The sequence below is a fragment of the Lissotriton helveticus genome, chromosome 4_1 (assembly GCF_964261635.1).
Source record: "Lissotriton helveticus chromosome 4_1, aLisHel1.1, whole genome shotgun sequence".
NCBI lineage: Eukaryota > Metazoa > Chordata > Amphibia > Caudata > Salamandridae > Lissotriton > Lissotriton helveticus.
In genome coordinates, this window is record NC_136063.1 from 134,657,724 (window position 1) to 134,672,561 (window position 14,838).

The window sequence follows — 14,838 nt, forward strand, 5'->3', positions numbered from 1 at the left end:
TCATAGTCCCTGCACTGTATAATGGAGGACATGCGCTCCCCAGCCCTGGAGAGATGCGTCCGTCGTCAGCAGTATCTGTGGTACAGGCTCTTGGAACGGTCGTCCCCTGCAAAGGTTTTGTGTGTTCCACCAATGCAGAGAGTTGTATGCGCGACCGGTCACTAACACTAGGTCTTTTAGTTGTCCTTGAGCCTGGTTCCACTGGCGTGCTAAGCACTCCTGAAGCGGAGCATGTGTAGCCTCGCGTGAGGGACTATAAAGATGCAGGAGGCCATCATGCCTATCAGCTGCATGAACACCTGCGCTGGGAGTGAGTGCTGTGGCCTGAATCTCTGAATCAGCACTTGCATGCTGTTTACTCTCGCTGAGTTCGGGTGCGCCGTGGCAGCGAGCGTGTTTATTTCTGCTCCTAGGTACTGCTGTACATGTGCGGGTTGAAGATGGGACTTCTGGTAATTGAGCGAAAATCCCAGACTGTGTAGGAGGTGGATTGTGCGGGACATGTGGTTGGCACACTGCTGGGCTGACTTTGCTTGCACTAGCCAGTCGTCCAGATACGGATAGACATGGATATGTTGTCTCCGAAGATGCGCGGCCACTGTCGCTAAACACTTCGTAAACACTCTGGGGGCTGTAGTGACCCCGAAAGGCAGGACCTTGAACTGGTAATGCTGGTTGTTGATGGTGAACCTGAGATATTTCCTGTGACTGGGGTGAATGGGAATGTGGAAATAGGCATCTTTCAGATCTAGGGTTGCTAGGAAATCTCCTTGACTGAGCAACGGTAGAACTTGCTGTAACGTGAGCATGTGAAAGTGTTCTGATAGGATATATTGGTTTAGGGGCCTGAGGTCCAGAATGGGCCTGAAGGATCCGTCCTTTTTTGGGATCAAGAAGTACAGAGAGTACACCCCTGTTCCCTGTTGCTCTACAGGCACGAGCTCTATGGCCCCTTTTTGCAGCATGGAGAGGACTTCTTGCTGCAATAAGTGCATGTGCTCTGCGGACATAGGACGGTGCCTTGGGGGTGGAGTGGAGGTTAGTTCTAGACAATAACCGTGTTGCATAAGTTGTCTCACCCACCTGTCCGTGGTTATGCTTTCCCAGACTGGCAGGAACTGCTGGAGTCTCTCCCCCGACCGGTGTTATATGGGCGGGGGGCAGTGACAAGACTTGTCACTGCTTGTTAGTGGCGGAGGATCTGGTATTATTTCCACGTCCTCTGCCTTTGGTGCTGTTTCCACGGTATCCACCCCTATTGTTCTTGTTATAGGTGGTCTGTGTGCCTCCCTTGCTGTACTGGGCTTGTTGTGACGCTTGTCCTCTCGAGGCTCCCCTGTTACGGGAGCGACGAAAGGAACCGCCCCTGAACTGCTGAGACTGCAGAGCCCCCATGGATTTCGCAGTTTCAGTGTCCTTCTTAATCTTCTCAAGAGTGTTGTCTACTTCTGGACCAAAGAGGAAGTCAGGGTTTACTGGCTGATTGAGCAGGGTAGTCTGGATTTCGGACTTAAATCCAGAGATGCGGAGCCAGGCATGCCTCCTTAGCATAACGCTAGTGTTTATGGCCCTAGCTGCTGTGTCGGCTGCATCTAACGCGCACTTAATGGACGCGTTGGAGATCAACTTTCCCTCCTGTATAAGCATTTCTACTCCCTCCTTATAAGTATCTGGTAGGTGTTGCAGTAGCTGCTCTAAAGTGTCGTAGTGTGCCCTGTCATATCTTGCTAACAGGGCTTGGGTATTGGAGATCCTCCAAATATTAGCAGCTTGAGCAGCCACACGTTTCCCAGAGGCTTCCAAGATCTTGGATTCCTTGTCCGGAGGAGGAGCATCACCCGTTGTTTGCGAGTTCGCTCTCTTGCATGCATTAGCCACCACCAAGGAGTCCAGTGGGAGTTGGCCCTTGATGTAGGTAGGGTCCACGGGCGCAGGCCGGTACTTCCGTTCAATTCTCGAGTTTACCACCCTTGCTTTAGTGAGCTCTTTAAAAATGTCACTTGCATGTTTGAGCACACCTTTGAGCATAGGTAAAGTTTTTATAGATCTTTCTGATGTGGAGAATGTATCGAAAAGGAAGTCCTCCTCTACTGGGTCAACGTGCATCTTCAGGTCATGGTTATGTGCCGCCCTTTCAATGAGCGCGTTGAACGCAGCAGTGTCTTCAGTAGGTGAAGTCTTGACTGCATATGACTGAGTGTCAGGGGTGGTGTGAGGTTCATCAGGGTCAACAGTATCAGCCCATGGTTGGGACTCATCTTGATCTGTGTCCATGGGGTAGTTAAACTGCTCCTCATTGTCCCCCTCCTCCACATCGTCAGTGACTGTTGTGGGTGAGTAGGAATAGCTTTGCCCATATGTGTGTATAGGTTCAAAAAGAATTGGAGAGGTAGTGGAGTCTCTCTTTTTCTTAAGTGGTATCTTGTAAGGCTCCATAGGTGTTTCAGGTCTGATTTTCCGTTCGTAAATGGTGAGCCTGCCTGATTCGGAGTCGATGTATAATTTTGACTGTTCGTTGTAGCTTGGTGGCTGGAACTGAACGTCTTCGGTCCGAGGCTGGGCGGGTACAGCTACTAATGTGGACTTGGATGAGTCTGTAGCTTTTTGGAGTTGCACAGCCTTAGGTCTAGCCGTCGGGGGCAGTTCGTATTTGATAGGCGCCAAAGGCATCGGTGACGGACCGACATGCTTCGAAGACTTCGATACGACCGACTCCGACTTGTCCGCGTGCTTGTGCGTCTTCGTCGACTCTACGCGTTGCTGCGGAGCAGGGACGCTTGTGATGGTGGAGGAGGAATGTTCCTTCGAGCCGATGGTGGTTCTCGGCTCGAAGGCCTTGACCAGTTGCGGCTTCTGGATCTTCGGATCGACGGCCTTTTGGGCCTTGAGTCCTTTGGAAGAGTCGCCATCTTTGGAGCCGGGCCTCGGCGTTGACGTCGACGTGAGCGTGACGTGTTTAACAGCAGACACAGTCTTTGTATCTCCGATCTTCGGGTCGACGCCCCCTGTCGACTCCGAGGGGTCGAGCACCCCTTTTGACTTGGACGGCTCCGAAGTCTTCGAGCCGATGGTTGTAGTCAACACTTTCGGTTTCGATTTTGGGTCTTTTGCTTTTGGTTTCGATTTTTCCACTGAGAGTGGTTGATCGACCGATGGCTCTTTGGCAATGTTCTTAGTCGGGCCTGGAAGCGGGACTATAGAACGTTTTTGAAGATCTTGGCCAAGGCCTTCTGGCGATGCCTCGACCTGAGCCGTGGAAGAGTCTGTATGGGGCCCCGCTACTGCGGTTGGGCCTAGCTCCTCGCTTGAGTCGTCGTCGACGGCTCCGAGAGGTTGTGCGTCGTCTCCTACCTCGACGATGTCTTCATCATGGACGTAGAGTTGTTCCTCATCATCGTTGTAGGTGGAGTCTGGCTCCGACGCGGGGTCCGAGTGTTCCGGTTCGTCGTCTTGTACATTTTCGTCTTCATCACCACCGAAGATGTTTTCAGGGTCTGGTGCCGATTCACGCGCCGACTGTCGTGCAGCACGTCGAAGACGGAGAGTTTTCTTCGACCTGAACTTCAAACAGGCCATGCAGCTGGCCTCCTCGTGATCCGGTGAGAGACATTTGTTGTACACCGGGTGCACGTCGATGTGTGGATATTTAGAGTTGCAGACGGGGCAGCGCTTGAACGGGCTCCGTTCCATCGTCGATCGTCGTCGGGCCTTCGGTGTCGAAGACTAAAAGTCTTTCGAAGTCGAGTTCAAAGAACAGGAAAGCTGAAAGACACCGAACGAAAGACAATACCGACGCCCGTAGGGCCTTTTGGCCTCGAAAAAGAGTAACTATTACAATTTCCGAAGGTGAGTTAAGAAGTACATCCCAACCCAATGGCGGAAAAAAACAATCTGAGCATGGAGGGGATGCCCATGCGCACTGTAGTCCAGGGAGGAGCCACCTATCTCGTGATACTTCGAAGACTCTTCCAGGACAACAATGTGCAATCATCCGGACCCAACACTAGGCGGCGATCTATGCATAGATATAAATTCAGCAGCCCACATGCCTCGAACATAAAATAATCCAATCATGGAATCACCAATTAGTATATCAATTTAACATTGGGAGCACTTGCACTGTGGCACTGATTAGCAGTGGCACAGTGCAAAAACATATCAAAACAGAGGAGGCAATCCGTCAAAATGGAAGGGAGACTCACGCCAATGATGCCAGGTCTAACAGTGCCCTATTTTGACTATCTTGGTGTACAGCTTACACTATACTTAAACTGTGGACAACACTCCATCAGTGTTGTCATCAGTGAGATCACCGACTATGTCAAGAGTGATGTAATATGTGAGGTCATAAGGAGTGCACTGCAGTGGCGTAAGTTATAGTTTGTTCAGGTGACTAGAACTGCCGAATTCTATGGTTTTGTATAGTGAAATCTGAGCCCAACTAGAACATCCCTCTAACATTTGCTTATTCATTGAATTTCAGTTTAAAAAAAAAAAAATGATTTCCCAACTCTAACGTCCTTGTAACCTTTGTTTTTTTCAGAGAATTTCTAAGGTTTTTTAATTGCATTTCATAACTGTGACCTTTAACTTTGAGTGAGTGTGTGACTGAGTGCATGAGTGTCTCAGTGGGGGAGTGAGTGTCTCACGGGGTGTATGAGTGGGTGCATGAATGTTTCAGTGGGTCTGTGAGTGTGTGCGTGAGTGAGTGTCTGCGTGGATGCCTGAGTGAGTCTGTGAGCGGTTGTGCGAGCTGAGGGTGAGTCTGAGTCAGGTTGGGAGTCTCGGAGTAGATCTGTGAGAGTATCAGTGATTCTGTAAGTGGGTGCATGGGTGTCTGTGGGTCGATGAGTGAGTGTGAGTTGTTCTGAGAGTGCATGAGTGGGTGTTCGGCTTGTTTTCTGCTCACTTCTGACCTTTACTTTGCTTTTTCTGCTCATTGCTGGCCTTTATTTTGTCTCTTTCTCCTTTCGGACCTTTATTTATCTCTTCCTGCTAGTTATTCACCTCTAATTTGCCTCATTCTGCTAATTTCTGATCTCAGTTTTACCTCTCTCTGCTTGTTTCTGTCCTTTGTTTGGTCTTTTTACTGCTCATTGCAGAACGCTATTTTGCTTCTTTCTGCTTGTTTCTAACCTTTATTTTACCAATTTCTACTAGTTTTTGATCTCTATTTTGCCTTTTTCTGCTCCTTGCTGCCCTTTATTTTGCCTCTTTTTGCTAGTTTCGGATCTTATTTTGATTCTTTCTGCTCACTGGTGAACTCTTTTGCCTTTCTGCTCGTTGCCGACCTTTATTTTTCCTCTTTCTGCTCGTTTCTAACCTTTATCTAGCCTCTTTCTGCTTGTTTTTTACCTTTATTCTTCCTTCTTTCTGCTAGTTTCTGACCTTTATTCTGCCTCTCTCCGCTAGTTTCTGATGTTTCATTTACTTCTTTCCCCTCTTCCCCCGGGACCATGGGGAGAGCAGCAAGGCCCCTGCGGTCCCAACCGGCTCCTGACTGCTGCAGGAGCCGGCATCGCTTTTACACACAGGAAGATGTTAAACATGCAGATTCCTGTATGAGAAAGCAATTCATCTGTTTCCTTGCTTGCTTGACAGTGGGCAGGGAAACAGAGGAAAGCTCTGCTTCCAGGAAGCGAGAGCATTTTCACAGCTCTCGCTTGCCGGCTGTGACTTGGCGGGAGCAGTTAAAGCCGGAGCCGTCCTGGGAGGGTGGTGGTCCCCACAGCCATGTACGGTTACTGGAGAGTGCTCGCATTATAAAAACATAAACCCCAGGGAGGTGGTGATCCCCAGAGCTCAAAGAGCCAAAGGAGGTGGGCCGCGAGCACATCTCCCATTATATTATTCATGCATGCCCTTGTGACCTGGGAAAAGTATTATACAGGCAAAGCAGCCTGAGCACTTTTTTTCCAGCTGCAGCTGCGGATCCAGAGTGGCTCCTATTGCAAATTGAAAAGCAAAAAGCTTTTAGCCCAGACGAGGTCCCTGAGGGACCACACCGGCCTTCCCAGAGGCCTAGGGGATCAGGTTATTCCTACCCTGCCGAGTCTCAAGATGGCTTACAACACTTCCTGGTTGAAGTGTTGGCAGTCAATCACATTTCAGCACCGCGAAGTTCGGATCCTTGGAAGATCTGCGTCCCTATTTATACAAATTTGGATTTTGGTTAACATCTGTAAAACTACTGAATGGATTTACACCAAATCAGAAAAAGGCACTTCTCTGGGCCAATATCTACCAGTCTGCCAAATTTGGTGCAATTCCGTTCAGCGGTACACCCCACAATCCCGCTTCCTGTTTTCTCAACCTCCGCTTCATGGATGGCCCCAGAACTTTCAAGATAGCAGCTGAAGTGAGTGGCAAACTAGTTCTGAAACTTTCGTGAGGTTTCGTCAAATGGCGCCAAAGTTAATGGCAAAACAAAAGAAAAATCCTATGGAAACGAGGTCCTAACTATAACTAACTACTATATGAATGCATATGGTTGTAATGTGAGTCAGAGAATCCATTTGTCAGTTGACAATGCTAGTGGGAACTGAAGTAGATGCTAAGGACCTCAGATGTTGTTGGAGAAACTCAAAAGGACACGCAAGGAGGATAAATATTGTCTAAAAACAAACAAGAGGATACTGTTCCTAAGGCGGGGTGCCCTTTGTACTTTTTGACAGGACTGGACTTCTTGTGACCCATCTACAGCGCATTAATATGCTCCTCCCCTTGTCTCTATTCATATACGATCTCGCCAGTTCTGGTTCCATTGCTGTCTCAAGCATACTTGCGTGTGTTGTGTGGAAGAGCAAGTCCAGCAACATAGATAGCGATGAAGATCAAGACAACAGCTTCTGACTCAGACACTGGAAAGTGGTCTGTGGCGAGCTCCTGACCCAGCACTGGGAGGTAGTATAGACTCAAGCCTGTGGCATGGCTGATGAGAAGCGGAGCCACCAATGAAAGAAAGCCAGGCTTTGACACCTACACATAGAGAGGAAAAAAGTAGTCAAAGAACTGTTAGTAGGTTATGGGGCTAGGGTTCCTAATAAATGAACTGCGAGTACAAATGTGATGCAACTTTCTAAAACAAAGATATGCTTCGGTATTCATGTTTAGAACAGTATATACATATATATATCTCTCTGCAGGAGCAAACTGTCCTCTAATTTACTATCTTTCTTGTCTGCAGGAAAAAGGTTTACATTTGACAAATTGCCAATCCTCACACAGCTGTTGCAGTTTCTTTCTTAAGATTATCCCAGAAAGTGTACCAACCAAAACGTCATTCAACAAGAAAAAGAGTCAACAAGCAAGGCAACCAATGAACAACATTTTACAGCACAGAAACATGGAATCAAAACAAAGAAGACAAAATTATGGCCGACTAATGAATCCCAGAAACTTGAATCTGTGAACAAACCTCAGAACTGTTTTGAAAGGCATTCTTGGAAACCAACTAGGCCCTGAGCATCTAAAGGCTGCCAATAACAAACGGTATGAAAGTGGATGAATGAGCTGGCTGGTGGGTGAGAGGACGCATGGTTTGATGGATTATTGGATGTGTGGGAGGATGAGTAGGTCGACAGGTGACTGAATTGATGAAAAAGTGGTTGAATGAGTAAACATGAAGGATTTGTTGGCAAATAGATGGGTGTGTAGGTCGGCAGATTAGTAGGTTGATGTGTGCCCCTACATATTCATCCATATTTACATGAGGGGATCAAATGGGTATTTGGTTGAATCAGTGGATGGCTAAGGAAACAGCTCGATGCATGAGTGGGTCCAGGATAATTTGCTTTGTGGATAGACAAGAAAATTGGCCAATGGTAGTGTATGTGAATAAATGAATGGTTAGGTTAGTGAACAGATGGAGGAATATGTAGATGGTAGAGGAGTATGGAGTAGAGGATGATTAGGTGGTTCAATATTAATGTAGGTGAATGAACAAGTTAGTCATTGTACTAGCAAGGAGGTAGCTGGATTGATGAGCGGGTAGGTGGATTAATTGTGGATGGATGACTTTTGGTGGGAGGGTTTACGAGTAAACAGGTGAATAGATGCACAAGTAGGAGGACAAACAGGCTAATGGTGAATGATTGAATTGTAGGTTGAGGGCAAGTAAGTAGGAGGATGGATGCGTGAGTAGGTAGACAGTGGGTGAGTAGGTGGCTAAAAGTATGGGTTAATAGAAGATTGACTAGGGGGTTCAGTGAGCAGATGGATGGTGAATGAGTAGGTGGATGACCGACGAGTAGGTGGGCGTATTAGTATTTGAATAGATGAGTGAGTAGGTAGATTAAGAAGGTGATGAGCAAAGAGACTATTGGCAGGTCAATGGATCAGAACGTGGATAAATAGGTTGATAGGTACGTGGATGAATATATATTTAGGTTGAGTGACGTGGCAGGGAATAAGTCAGTTGTTTGATGGTAGACATGTGAGCAGCCAGCTTGTGGATGTTCAGTGAGTAGGTTGCTGGTTAAGTGAATACATTTAAAATTGGTGGTAAGATGGGTACGTTGGTTGATGGCCGAGTAGGTTAATTCATGAAAGATTTGTAGGTGAATGAGGAGTATGTATGTGGTTGTGAACAAGTGAATGGCAGGTGTAAGGACGCTAGTCAGGAGGATGTCTTCCAATAGATGGATGGTGGATGAGTAAATGTTTGAGTGGGATGTGGATGTGTAGGTTGTTTATAAGTAGGTGGATCGATGAGAAAACAGGTAGAAGAGCATGTGCATGAATCACTGATTAGGTCAATAGATGTGTGAGTAGCTAGAAGGCAGATGTAATGTAATGTAATGGTACTTGTATAGCGCACAAATCACCATGAGGTATCTCGGCGCTTGTACGAATACCGCTGAGGAACCCTTCCTGGCATTTGCCTGTGAAGTGCCCACTCCTGGGTACCCCCAAGGTGAAGCAAGGCATCCTAGCATTGTTGGGGCCGTTGTGGAGATTAAGCAAGCTATTGCCCAGAGTTGCAGAGTGGGACCCATGATTAGAATAAGCACAGAGGCGAGAATTATCAGGTCCGAGGAAGTTGAGCCCAAGACCCACCGAGGCGGGAATTGAACCCTGGTCCCGGGCTAGACCTCTGCATCAGGGTCTGCCGCTCTTAACCATTGAGCCACACTTCTCCAGATGGATGTGTGTGTAACAATAGATGGGCAGGTGTACAAGTGAATGGAGAGATTTGCATGTGGATCGATGACAGGAGTAGTTTGATGGTGAATAAGAACGTAGCTTACATGTTTTGTATGCAGACTCCAGGGCAGTCACATCCAGTAAAAGAATCCCTTGTCCATCCCGCAGCAATGGGCAAGACAGTGGAGTTTACATACCTCACGATTCTTTCCAACCATTCTCTCTTCTCCAACACTTATTTGTTGATGAAAGGAGGAAGGACTCCAAGCTGGAAAGTTTTTTTGTAGTGAGACTAAACGTACAAATCACCTTTCCATTTTTAAAAGGTTATTGTGTTCTGTCCATGGAGGGTAGTACATGGAAATCAGACTAAATTTTCTTAACAATGAAGCTTCTGCCTGGTATTTCCAGATGAATAACTAAATTGACACTAAACAGCCTAAGTAATTAAAAATGTATAATGTGTTCTATTGAACTTTAGTTGAACTTCTATTGAACTTTCGTTGAACAACCAAGGGTAATTTTTTAATTCTAAATGTGATTTTTTTCAGTTCATCCTATGAAAGAGAAATAACATATTCCTAAGTATACCAGTAAAATAGTGGTTTCAGGAATGAAACTCCTCATAGAGGCACCACATAGCCCTGAGCTTAACCTCCACCTTATCTACAGTAGGAAGGCTAGCACTGCACCACTCTAAATTAAAATTTTAAGTACCTCCTCTTCCTCCTCCTCATCATCATCATCATCGTCGTCATCATCATCTTCCGCGACACCATCTTCCTCTGTACTTTCAGACCTACTCAGTTTCATCCACAAGTCGAGGGCGTAAGACAGCAGTTAAGAGAAATTATGTGTGAAACATCACTGTCACCAAAACGTCAGATCACAAAATCCAGTACAAGGTACCTTGCAGCACTCTAAGTATACACCGACATGCCAACTGCACATACGAAGCGATGCTAAAAATTGGGAGCAGAGGGGTTATGATGTATAGAGGAAGGTTAGTGTGCCAGTGAGAAGGAGGACACATTGAAAAGGAAGAGGTAGAAGAGTGCTGAAGGGGACAAAGATGAGACACACAAGGGGTATGCAACAGAAATAAAGGAACCACATGGCAAAGGATGAAAAGCAATAGAAGAATACTTCCATGGCAATTCAGTTTCTTAGTTCTGCTCATCTTCCATCACTACTGATTGGGAACTGCCTGTGCCACCAGGCAGGACTGAGAAAAAATACCCACGTCACTTTAGAGAGTTTGGAGGGGATTAACATGCATAACCTCCTCCCCACACAACTTTATATGTATCATAGCATCTGGTCTAGCTGCACCTCACTCCTCTCCCGATGCCCCTAACCTTACAATATTCGCAATACGAGGGGTTGTGGAGCTGTAACTAGGGTGGGTGGTGAAAGTGGATGTCCGACCTAGTCCCTAGCAGTGACGGGGGACTGAATGTACTGCCACTGCAATGACACCACGTCAGCATCCCCAGCTGACTGATGATTCAGTGGAGTACATTGTGTATGCAGCAGTGTTACGCTAGTTAAACATGGTTTTATTTCAATGAAAAGCATGTACGGAGACCGATCACCGCCTCACAACTGTTACGCCAATTAGTAAAACATTGTATTCTGGCCTTCCTGCTGCTGGGTGTTGTTCGATTGCCCTAACCCTTGAAAGACTCTTGCCCGGTTCCAGCCTTTCTGCCTGCTGATTATCTGCTTCAGTACAGCTGCTTTGGCTTTGCTCGTCTTTAGTTTGGATCCTCAGATGTAGTCTACTCTTGTTGCTGCACACACTACTGATATTTATTTAGCTTACTGAATTTAGATTAGGAACACCTTGCTCGAGACGGTCTCCTTGGCTCAGTCCCTAAAGGCACTGAGACAGTCTAGTCCCTGGCATAATTTCAAGGATCTTCCTGGAACTGAGTGTTTCATTTTGTAATTTTGTTTGATTTAGATATGGGGGAACCAGAGAAACCTTCCTGCCTGCCTGCATAGCCCGTGGCAGGGGCTTGCAGCACTCCTGAACACCGCACCGTGTGGGGAACGGTCAAGCTGACCGGCAAAGCCGTGAGGGGAACGGCGGTAGTTCCCATCGGGGAACTACACTACCCAGCAGCCCCCGGGACCGGCACACAACAGAGGGATCACCAGCGTGCCCGGAGGCGCTTCATAGCTTGCGTCCTCCACTCGCACCGCGAGTCGCGAGCGGGAGAAGCCCGGGAGAAGGGCGGGCCCTCTGTGGCCCTCAGAGGCCGCAAGAGGCAGGGCAGGGCAACTCCTTTTGCATCTCGCCTGATTTCCACTGGATAAAGGAGGTAAAACTTATCGACTTATAACAGTGACTGCCTTGACTCACATTTGGGCTAACAGAAAAGGACCTTTGACATTATACATTGGCCCAGCACTGGTGTTTGTTGTTGCTTTCATATTTCTCTCATATATGAAAGCAACCCGCATTATGGTTGGTAAAGGGCCCATAAATAATACTAACTCCCATGGGGGGCCTGGAAAGGGGACTTTGGACAAATTAAAATCCAGCCGTGATTCCCCTTTGGTGACAGCTAACTACTGCCAATCACTATCCTTATTGGAAGAACTTAACGCGTTTTGTAAAACTAATTACACCTGGACTGAAGAGAGAAATAATCAAACTGATGCCCCAATATCTATAAGTCCTATGTATAACACACCACCCAATCCTAAAGCAATCCACCTGGGAACCCCCTCTCTAACTTCAGTTAAAGATAGTATTCATTTAATAACTAACCCTCAGATCCCCCCTATTAAAAGAAAGCGGTATGCAAGTTCCCCCTCAGCCACTAGCAATACCCCGAAATCATCCAGGGCATGCTCAACTTCAGATTCTCCCCTATCTATCATACCAACTGACCCACTGGCTCTGATTGAACTTATTGTTAAAACTTTAATATCCCCATTGGTTAAAAGAATTATGGGAATAGGGGAAAAAGTAACATCTATAGAAGAGACAATGAAGGCAAACGCAATCCTTTTAGAAAGTCTGGTAGGAGCTTACAAGGTAGAACCCCCAGCCACTGCCGATCTCCCATCATCTTTCACACAAAGCAGTACCTCCCCAACCCAGTTATCTGCCCCAAAAAAAACTAAAATGTCACTAATATCCAATACTCGGCCGACAACACCAAAAATGGCAATACCACAGGGCACTGATAACAGAGTAGGGTCGATCAAAGATCCAACGCCCTTAGTGGGGACTCTCTCCAACTATGGTTATAGACAAAGAAAAATCAACCGAATTGATTTACCACCGGAGGCCGCTCCATTTGTATGCATTCTTTCAGGTGTGCCCGAATTAAGTAATGGTAAGATCGAGGGACAGGCGGAATTGGCTAACAAGATATCTTTCTGGCTAACAAAGAATAGGCCCCTCCCACCAAACATCGTTGGGAAAATTTTGAACGTCAGAAGGGTGAAATGGTTGGGTCCTCTAACTAAAGATATAGCAGGTGATTTGATCCTCGTAAATTTTAGGGATCCCCGTGTCGTCCCTTATCTGCAAGGCTGGCTGCCTCAAAGGGGTGACGGCCCAATAGTTAGAAGGGAATTGAGAGACTTTTACCCCAGAATCGCATACATGCCCCCAGTAAGATTAAAGACAGAAAAGAATCACTGTAGGGCCAATAAAGGCCATACACTTAGCAATTACAATTTACCCACTCGGAATTATTTTTCTGTACTCACCGATACAGATTGGGTGTAGTGACCTGATAAATTGATCCTTGAATGGTCTGACAATAAAATCCAGAAGCCTGGGGTTGTCTATTACCATAGTTAATGCTACACCAGGAGAACTGCAGGGGAGGCGGCATTAAGTGTGGGAAAGTTGCTATGAGTAGATTGTTTACATCTAGATTGAGCGAGGGTTGTATCCCCCTTACTATAAACAAATGAAATTTCTTGCTAATGCACTTTGCACTTTCGCATAATTTTAAACTATTTTGCAATATTGTGGTGAATCTATTGTATGTATGAACCCATCTATGCTCTGGTTTGGTATTTCTTTTTATCATGTATTGATATGAAGTATTTTAAAAATTGTACTGTGCTTTTATGGTTGCTTTGTTTCAACCGAATAAAGCTTGTTTGATGGACTCTGATATGGATACAGACAACTTCAGCTATCTGAAAGACATCATGTTATGTGTTCATAATTCAAAACAAACTAGTTTTGAGAGAGCGGGCTTGGCTCAGCTCCCTTCATCCGGTGTTTTTATGTGTTTTAACAGTTTACCATTGCTTGAGTGGGCAGCCTGTCAAGGCCATGGTATTTCGTGGATGGTTATATTGTTTGATTTGTGTTCCCATTAGGCTTAGATGATCAGACATCAAGTAGTCTTTTTGCTAGAGTACAAATCCGACATGGCTTGTAGCTTGTAACTGAGAGCCTATGTGTGCTCTTTGAAGTATATACTTTCCTAGCAGGATAACTTTTTTAATGTAGATGTTCTGCGTTTTGCTTGGGAAGAATGCCTTAGACAGCAATTAAAAAACAGTGCCATTCAGTAATTGCCCATGCATGATCACTTGTGTTATTCTACTGTCATGTTAACATGGTGGATTTGTGGCTTTTTTAAGACTGATAATGCAATCTGGTCAGCAAAGGGGTTCTACTACCAATATCCATACTGTTGTAACAAAATATATTAGACAGTGTCAGCTTTTCTAGAAAGAAAATCCCACACAAAGTCAACAAGTGTTTGTCAAAGACTTCCCATAGCAAAAACATCCGAACTGCCCAAATTAAATATTTACTTGAGGGACGACCAGGTGTGCAGAGTTCGATTGTCAGGAACAAGGCTCTCAATTCCAGGCCACTGGGTGTTGCGATCTGTTGCAAACCGGTCTAATCGCAGAAAGTCCCAGCTTTTTTAACAGAAATGGTTTCTCTGTGGATCTTCCATGTGTGTGCTTCATATTTCAGTCAGCTGATGAAGTCTACCGACACAATCTATTGGAGCAGAAATGTTCTCACAATACTAGAAAAATATTCTTAGGGGACCCTGTCCCAGACCTGAATTAACAGAGGAGTGTTGTATTCCATGAGAATACAAACAACTATCCCCTTGAAATAGTGAAACGAAGACTTCAGCCCAGAAAAATAACCTCTTGTTACAGGTAATTGTTGTGGAGCACAAATATAATAGTGGCAAGAGAAACTGTTGGCGCTTGCCTCCAAGGTCAGTCAAATATTAATAGTATTTTTAAAAAAGAAATCACAAGCAATAGAAGGAAGGTGGCTTATCCAAACAAATTATTCAAGTTTAAATATTATTCAGAACATTGCTCGTACTCTTCTATAAATCGCTAAGCATACTCAAATGCTTGTTTATTTGCTCTATGTAGCACAAACAGGCAGCGATCACGCGTATATATGAAACTATAAACTTTGTCAGGGCTCAAAGTATCAAATTGCCTAATATGTAGAAAAGATCCTTGTACTCTCTCAGTCAATATGTGACTAGAATGTATTATATTATAAATCTAGGAAAAATCTCTAAAATAAAATATGTAGTCATCTTGATTTTTACGGCTTCAGTTGTGGGGCATATGGAAACCATTAGACCAATAATCTTCACAGACATACAGAGAGGATTTTAAGCCAACAATACAAGTACAAGTTGGGACTGGTTAGCAGCAGTTCAG

At 45.6% G+C, this 14,838-nt stretch overlaps 1 protein-coding gene across 1 annotated transcript in view; it reads right to left on the bottom strand.

Moving 5' to 3' along the window:
* GPAA1 (glycosylphosphatidylinositol anchor attachment 1) overlaps positions 1-14,838 on the bottom strand; it is a 129,302-nt gene that overhangs the window by 13,770 nt on the left and 100,694 nt on the right. Inside the window, exons 10-11 of the mRNA XM_078686537.1 lie at positions 9,862-9,972; positions 6,782-6,978 (exon numbers count right to left, since the gene is read on the bottom strand). Of these exons, the coding sequence (XP_078542663.1) occupies positions 6,782-6,978; positions 9,862-9,972 (308 nt within the window). The remainder of the gene's footprint in view (positions 1-6,781; positions 6,979-9,861; positions 9,973-14,838) is intronic.